We start from the raw sequence: 8,568 nt of genomic DNA on the forward strand, positions 1-8,568 counted from the left end.
TGCACCAAATGTGCATTTACGAGTTAGTGTATGATTAAAATCAGATTTATGATGAATAGTAATAAAATTTTAATATTTCTAGTAGCTGTCCTCTTAATTGTTATGTTTATACCTGATAATTTTAAAGCAGATTTCCTATATTTCCAATTTGGTTTGAAATTTTAAATAGTAATAGAGTATGGATTATAATATTAGTATGGATTAGGGATATAAATGCTACATACGTTTTTTATTTCAAAGACTAAACGTATTTCAGTTAATTCTCACGTATTTTCAGTTATGACGACAAAAATTCTTAAGAATTTTTTCACTAAGAGCGATTTTGACCGCGACTGTCCCAGTGACGGTATTTTCGAATATCACCCGCAGATCAGAGTATTTCTTATATTGAACGGAATTTTCTTTCATAACGCCGATTCTTATATCAGGTTTATAATATTTTATAAACTTCTAATTTCTCAAAACATACATATATGTGTATGTTCGTATTCTTTGCGTTCGTACATCATCCGATAGATTCTGCGGTATAGAAGCGGGTTAAGAATTTCGCCTATACTTATAGGGGGAGAGAAGGGCAAGACAGGGTATTTAAATACTAAAACTGTTTTACTTATATGAATATAAAAATAAAGGATATTATCGACATCCCTGTCGCTGTTTTCTGCTGATTTGGTTAGTAGAATAAATAAAACTAAATAAAATCTTTTTTGACTAACACATTCCACACGGAGTAAGAGAGAAAAGTAGGTGCCTACTACCATAAATGATTAACAAACAATTCTAGTCTGGTATTTTCTTCATGATTGGATACTCCTGTTTTTAATTCAATAATATCTTTTTCTAGACTTTCTTCAATTTTCTGATATTTTGCTTCCACTTTTACTCTTCACCCCATTTTGATTCTTCGTTACAGATTAAAAAAAAACAATAAAAATAACTGTGCATGATATTATTATTATTAACACGTTCGTAGTACTTAGTTACAAAAAATTGTAATATTTTTAGGTTATTTAAAAAAATTGATTTGAATTTTTGGAAATATTATATCACAATATATAGGTAATTAGTATAATTAATTATTGATTGTACCTTAATCTTGTTTTAACTTTACAGATTCGTTTGGCCTCTGTTAGTTAACTCATTGGCATTAGTAGGGACGGGTTTTGAATTGATATTTATTTACCACGGAATTGCTACAAATGATTATGCATTTGCCACTGAATCATTTTGCTATTTTATTACTTTATTCATAATTCCCGTTATTAACACAAGTTTACTTGTTAATAGAAGAAAGCTAATGGACCTCCTATATTCCATGGACAGGGACTTTCAGTATGTTTACAGTTTGGGGTCAAAGTACAGGTATGGTAAACTACTTCCGTTGTTTTGATATTTTGTTATATTGACCTTTAAAAAGGTATTAATCTATCTTAATCTTTAAAAAGTTATTATAAAGGTATTTAGTAGTTGTACGCATTACGCAATCTCTTTTTAATATATTTCATCTAAGTAAATACTTCATTATAAGGGATAGGATAGGTACCTAATAGGTATTACATGGTTATTTTTTAGAAAAATATTGTTATACTTACCTAATTTACCTGTAATAGTATTAATTCCATTAGTGTTATCTATTTATAAAGTATGGTTAACTATGTGGGTAACTGATATTTTTTTAAATATTTGGAATCTTTTATCCACACTAATACAATAAGTAATGCGAAAATGTTATATGTCTGTTCTGCTAGCTTTTTACAGCCCATTGGACACATTCACAATTGGACACATATTTTATATGCAAAAATAAAGTTTTTAAATTTCAGAAACACCTTTCTCAAAGGACAACTGCTGATATGGCAACTGTGTATATTGTGGTTTGTTTTCATCTTGATGATCTCCTTTATGTATTTCTCCAGGACATTAGCAGTCCTTCTGTATCAAAGTTTATTTGCGACTCAAACTGAACACCTCATTAGACCTCTGATATCTCCTTTTTGGCTTCCGTATGACGACCCTTATCGTACTCCTAACTACGAAGTGTTTTTGACTCTTCAAATTATCAGCAGTGCGATAGTTATCCCACAGGCATTCTGCGGTAAGTTTGCGTGTGAGCTATTTTACTGAGCTACTGAGCTTTTTTACATACTTTTTACTGAGCTTTACTCCTCTTATTATACCTACCTACTGTACATCGTGGCTTGTAAATCGCCCTCCCCTGCACAGGGTAGGTACTTGGTATGCACTAAGTATCTGAAACTAGAGATTGTCTGTGATCTCCCATCAACACCCATCGACATCTATGTTTTCGGAACTGGCGTAGGTACCTAATTAGAGCCCGCTTATGAAGTTATGAACTATGATGTCTCATTATATAATTTAAGGCTTACTTAAGATAATAGTACCTAAGTAATAGAGAAGGTATCATTGTCAACGTATCGCCAGCTCACTACGGAGCACGGATCCTTCATGGAATGAAAAAAGTTTGGTCCAGGTCTACGATGCTGGCCAAGTGGGAATTGGCAACCTTTGAGAATATTATGGAGAATTTTTGAAATTACCTGCAGGCATGCAGGTTTCCTCACGGTGATTTCGTTCACCGTTTCACTGAGTGGTAATAATTGCTTAGGTACTTATAGTTACTCAATTATAATAGTAAAAGTTTTACAATGAATAACATTAGTAAGTTGCCTTTGATTGACAGTATCTAGTCCGCGTAAAGAAGCCAAATTAGGTATCTAGATAAATACAATTATTATTATATTTCTGATTGATTACAATTAAGAATTCGTTTGTTTTTAGTTTCAATTCAGAGTTGTGAATATTATGTTTCAGTTTATATTTACATCCTATTTCATATTTTGCTGCATTACTATTACATGATGAGTATGATAATCTACGACTGCGAAGTACTTTTCAATGACCTCGACCACGGCGTGGTGGAACTCTCCAAATATGACCCTCGTCGAATCGAAGTGCAATTTGTGCTTAACGGTAGAATGAGGAGAATTGTTAAATGGCACAATTTGGTTATTAGGTAAGTTAAGCACACTCCCGACACTCCATACAAGCAAACTGACGTAATTAGGCCTTAGTGGGAAGTGGGACAGTAAAGATGCAAGGGGCACACCAAAGATATTTTGTTTTGGAATACTCGACAATACTAAAACATTGTGTTGGTATGTGCAACAGTGGCGACCTCAGCCATATCTAGTTAGTTTATGTATTTTAACCATCGATGTTTCAACTTTTAACCCATCGAGCGTCTAGGGCACACTGTGTATTCACAATCATTTTTGTGGCAGCATCTTGCGAACTCCCCTTTGGGGTTGAAAATTAGATAGCTATAATTTGAAAAATAAATGGCATCCATATCAACTACCTTTCTTGATTCTATATTGATATTTATTCTTAAATTACAAGTGTGTTACTACTAAAAAACAACTTGTTCCAGTTAAAACGATTGACATAACAAATTCCAAGCAAGCCTATCTTGCATCAAAAACAAATTAGGTACTTATTAGCTTTTAAAAATAACATTAAATTCGGCAGATCTATCGAAAAAGTTTCGTCAATCTTCGGTCCTCCACTAGTCTACCAAGTGATGTTCAGCTCACTTCTAATTTGCTTGACGACCTACCAAGTAGCTGATGTAAGTAGCGCAGTACCTACCTACTTATATTTAGTAGTAGAGACTGGAGAATAGGAAGGCATCTACTCGTAACAGAATTCCATACCAAAACCGAACTCTTAGATTTTTTATTTTTTTATTTATTATAGGCAAGCGCTTGACCACAATCACACCTAATGGAAAGTGATGATGAGGCCTAATATAAGATGGGACGCGTTTAATTACCTATCTGAAGACGCCTATGCACTCTTGTTTTAAAGATACCCGGATTGTAATTGGTAGGAAACAAAGATCGCGGAAGAGTATTCCAAACTTTAGCCATGTGTATGAGGAATGCTGACGCAAATTAACTTTTCGTGCGTGTAGACTGTAGATGGAATGTCGACGACATAGGATGGAAACTCACCCGACGTCTCGCGCTTCGGTCAATGTATCATTTGAAAAGTTATACTAGTTCAGCCTCTGAGGCTATTAAACGCGGGGAAATGTCTCGTAAAAGTTTTTTTGCACTAAGACTCCATGGCCCCAGGGTCTCCACGGCAAACGGAAAAAAAATATAATATTATAACTCTCACTAAGAGATGCATACTTGCGCCGCTTGCCGTTTTCAGCCATTTCTGCTGCGGCTCCCGGTCTTATTGCTGTCTCCCTGATATGACACGGGGCCAATGTTGCGTCTTACTTAAAGGTATGTTCACTGTATTTCAGTCGTTGGACCATGGGAATTTAAACGTCATCTTTGTAATGTATTCCGTTGCAACTTGCGTGCAGCTTTGGATACCGTGCTATCTCGGGACACTGTTTAGAGACAAAGTAAGAATACACGAGCTACTTAACTAAACCAAATTGAACAAAACGTTATAAGTAAGTAAATTATGTAAGTTACGAATTCGCGCAATCTTATAGTACAATAAAATAGCAAGAGGATTATGAAATAGTTAAACTTTAACACACTGCACGCTCTGAAATAATATTATATTCTGAACTAGACCATAATATGATGCCCGCAGCTTCACATTGCTAGAAAAACTTTGCAACATTGTTCTATAAAAATTGGATTCCAACTCCTCAATCCTGATGCTGCAGGGGACCTGGGAAAGCTGGTGGGAGTTAGAAACTGTCGTTTAAAAATTGATATGGAAGGATCTATACCAAGTAAAGACATTGTTGTTGACCTCGAGGTCCTAACTCCTCAACCCTGATGCTGTAAGGAATTGCATTCCTAAATCCTGGTGATCCCACGGGATTTTTAATCCGTTTAAATGTTTTACGGTACAAAAATAGATAGGCTTCTTTTGTCTTGGAAAATCAAAAGTTCCCACGGGATTTTTAAAAACCTAAATCCACGCAAGCTGTGGGCATCATCTCGTCTAATAATATAACGGGAACTGCACAACTGATGATATCGTATGTATTTATTCAGGCCTTCGCTGTGGGCGATGCGCTTTGGAGCAGCGGCTGGCACGCGACGCCGCTGGGCCGACTGCTGCGCAATGACATCACGCTGGTCATCATGCGCACGCAACAGCCCCTCACCATCAAGTTCACGGGCTTGCCCAATCTCGATCTAGAAACTTTCTGCTCGGTTTGTATTTCTGTATGTTTGAAAATAGATAGATAGAACACTTTATTGCACACAAAAACACATGTAAAGGAACACAACACAGAAAGAACAAGAAGGTACCTACTAACCTACTACCTAACTACCTATTGCATATTGTCTAGTATTTCCTCGTTATTCATAACGGGGCTAACTTGGGAGGTGTATATGTCATATTGTATGGCAGTATAATTCATACCTCCACGACTACCGCGGCCTGCACTCAGCCTGAATTGGCTCTTTCGTGGCATCGGAAACTTTAAATTACTGGTAGGTAACGAATTTTCAGTTTTACAAATGGGAAAAACAATAGACATCAACAGCAGTTCGATCACATCGGACGACCTGCTGATATCGGTATTTTTTATCGGTAGGTACCTATGTGTGAGGTAAAAACTTATATCCTGTAATAATTTGAAAACATGATTCGTATTTAATAATGTTAGACAATAGACACAACAGATCTTGTTTCTTTCTTTACTACCAAGTCGGGTTCAAGTTCATTCATTCAAAGTCATTTTTCCGCAGTCGGGTTATAGTTTTTCAACTTTTTTTTTATTAGAAAATCTAATGTCAATCGATATCGATTGTCGATCGATATCAACGCCGTGTTACGGAAAAATCTTAGTCATTTAAATTAATATATTTAGACAATTAACGTAATGTTACTAATTAAATTAATATATCTAATATAATAGTAATATATATAGTATAATAGTAAGTAGTATAATAGTAATATAACATATGTAATATTATTGATATTACCTATACTGAATTTACTACTATTTTGTTTACCCGTGTTTTAAATTAGCTCTATACCCCTTGGCTTTACTGGCTGTATATTATAACGATGGTTAACGTAAGAATAACAGTTTCTTTTACATTTCCAGATAATGACCTCAGCATACTCGTATTTCAACTTACTGCGCCGGTATAGTAGAGATAATACGTAGAGAGGATAAAATGACTTGTATCCAGTAGCACAAAACATGATCAACGCTTCATTAGTTAATGCAGCATTAGCTTAATCATTAGCAGATAATGAAATGACATTGCACAAAGTTTTTTCAAATATCAATTAGGCCATTAGTTGTAAATTTTCATATAAAAAGCGATAAAGTTTTTCTTCCCGTAAGTGTAATCCAATTTTCATAATTTTTAGAAATGTAGATATAATGAAGAACTATGCTCGTACGTCTTAATTAAAAAAAAAATATTGCTTATGTTAAAAGTTACTAGCGTCTAAATATCCATATTCTTGACCTAAAATCTTTCTTCAGTTTTTTTTTTTTATGTAACTAAACACAAATACTAAAAAAATGAATCGTACGAGCCTAGATTAAAGTTTTTGTAAATAATATTTCAAGAATAAAATGTAGACAAAATCCCTACTGGGCTATGAAAAAACTGGCAAACAGATTATCCTCTTAATTTCTAACCCAAGATAAAATAAAATTGTTTATGATTACTTTTGTAAGTACTTAAATAGAACTTCAATACCTACCTACTTTACGTTAATATAACTAATCTATGCAAATAAATAAAATTGAAGTATCTATCCAGGTCTATGGTTTAAAATAACTGCCTGTTATTTATTCATATTATCATAAACCCAGTGGCGGCCCCCCATTGAACTCCAGTCTCTTCTCAAAATCAATACGAGATAAAAACGATCGGTTCTGTTTTTTGGTGTTTTAGCTGAATCTCACTTCACACTTCACACTATATAATGTTATAAAGGCGAAAGTTTGTGTGTATGTGTGTATGTTTGTTACTCTTTCACGCAAAAACTACAGGATGGATTTGACTGAAAGGAATGGAGATAGATTATACCTACCCTGGATTAACACATAGGTTACTTTTTTACCCGGACAATCAACGATTTTTAAGAAACCTATATCCACGCGAACGAAGTCACGGGCATCAGCTTTGTATGTAAATAGTTTGTATATTTGTATGTAAATAGTTACCTAAACATTGTGTAGTTTTAAATTTTTATATTCGCATACTATATTAAAAGTAGGTAAGTAACTTTAAAATGTAAAAGCTTGGACCCAAGGGCAATAAAAAGGTTGAAAAATTCGATATCTCTATCAACCTATCTAGTAGATACATATTTAGTTTTCTGCATATGTCACATGCCAGCACTAAAGACTAATGACCGTTCGATATGCTATCGAGTCGCATTGAGGCCACTTCCTCATCAGCCCTTTGTTGTTAAAACATGATATGTATTGTATAGCTATACGCGCATGTCCGCGCAAATTAAAGGACTTCTCAAAATGGATAAGGGCCCTTTCCCACTGGCCATTCAATTCTGCAGGAAAGAAGATTTTTACTAATCCCGCAAAACTGAGCGGTATGTTCACAGTTTGCACGCTGTAATTTCTGTTCGGTTTTTCACGGGAGCGCTAAAAACTGTATGCGGGACGCTTCTGTTAATATCATCATCATCATCATCATCAGCCTGTGGATGTCCACTGTTGGACATAGGCCTTTACTAAAGAACGCCGCCACACCCGGTCCTCAACCTTCCTCATCCAGCCACTTCCCGCCAGCCGCTATTTTTTTTTTTATAGAATATTAAAATATTCCCTTTTCCTCTCCAACTAAGCGTCAGGCTTGTGCTAGGAGTAGGTACGACAATAGTGCAACGGGCGGGGTTGAACCGTCGACCTTTCGGTTTTCAGTCCACTCCTTTGCCGTTTGAGCTATTGAGGTTCTTGGTTTATCGTGCTGGAGGGCGTCCAACACTACGCTTGCTTTCTCCACTCAAGAACTTTCCGGCTCCAACGGCCATCGCCTCCACGACAGGCTTGGCCTACTGACTGCCACTTCAGCTTGCAATAGTTTGGACTATGTCAGTGACCTTGGTTCTCCTGTGGATCTCCTCATTTCGGATCTTAAACCTCAGGAAAACACCTAACATAGCCCTCTCCATAGCTCGCTGAACAACTTTGAATTTGTAAACAAGGCCGTTTGTCAGTGTCCACGTTTCAGCACCACAGGTGAAGACGAGAAGGACACTTTTATTTTCAGACATTGAGGATTTGACGACGAGAATCAATACATATTTAATTAAAATTACCCTTAATATGTGTTGTGGATTTGTTGGTTTGTCCTTCTATCAGGTCGCAACGAATCGATGTGATTTTTTGCGTGGGTAAAATTATTAAAGATTATGATAGGTACCACCGGAATGGCCATTGCATCATTGTAATATATAAAATGTATATTTGTTTTAAAAATAAAAATAAAAAAATCCAATGAATTATTAATTGGATGACCTCTTCGACATGTCTACGGCGTAGCAACAGTTTGTTCACTCTGGCGTAACGGC

The 8,568-nt window shown here is 35.5% G+C and overlaps 1 protein-coding gene across 1 annotated transcript; it reads left to right on the top strand.

Moving 5' to 3' along the window:
• The first annotated feature begins 261 nt into the window (after positions 1 to 261).
• On the top strand, positions 262 to 6,217 carry LOC123867467 (odorant receptor 13a-like). The gene is made up of 8 exons (XM_045909519.1): positions 262 to 428; positions 1,114 to 1,362; positions 1,824 to 2,095; positions 2,833 to 3,034; positions 3,550 to 3,649; positions 4,337 to 4,441; positions 5,052 to 5,213; positions 6,119 to 6,217. Exons 1-8 carry the CDS (start codon positions 280 to 282, stop codon positions 6,179 to 6,181), a joined length of 1,302 nt encoding a protein of 433 aa, XP_045765475.1. The 5' UTR covers positions 262 to 279; the 3' UTR covers positions 6,182 to 6,217.
• Positions 6,218 to 8,568: the final 2,351 nt, after the last annotated feature.

Source organism: Maniola jurtina, chromosome 8, assembly GCF_905333055.1.
Source record: "Maniola jurtina chromosome 8, ilManJurt1.1, whole genome shotgun sequence".
Taxonomy (NCBI): domain Eukaryota; kingdom Metazoa; phylum Arthropoda; class Insecta; order Lepidoptera; family Nymphalidae; genus Maniola; species Maniola jurtina.

Coding starts and splice junctions, on each gene's coding strand:
- LOC123867467 (XM_045909519.1), top strand. CDS start 280: ATGACGACAAAAATTCTTAAGAATTTTTTCACTAAGAGCGATTTTGAC. Junction 3,035..3,549: donor TGGCACAATTTGGTTATTAG/GTAAGTTAAGCA, acceptor TAAATTCGGCAG/ATCTATCGAAAAAGTTTCGT. Junction 5,214..6,118: donor ATCTAGAAACTTTCTGCTCG/GTTTGTATTTCT, acceptor TTACATTTCCAG/ATAATGACCTCAGCATACTC.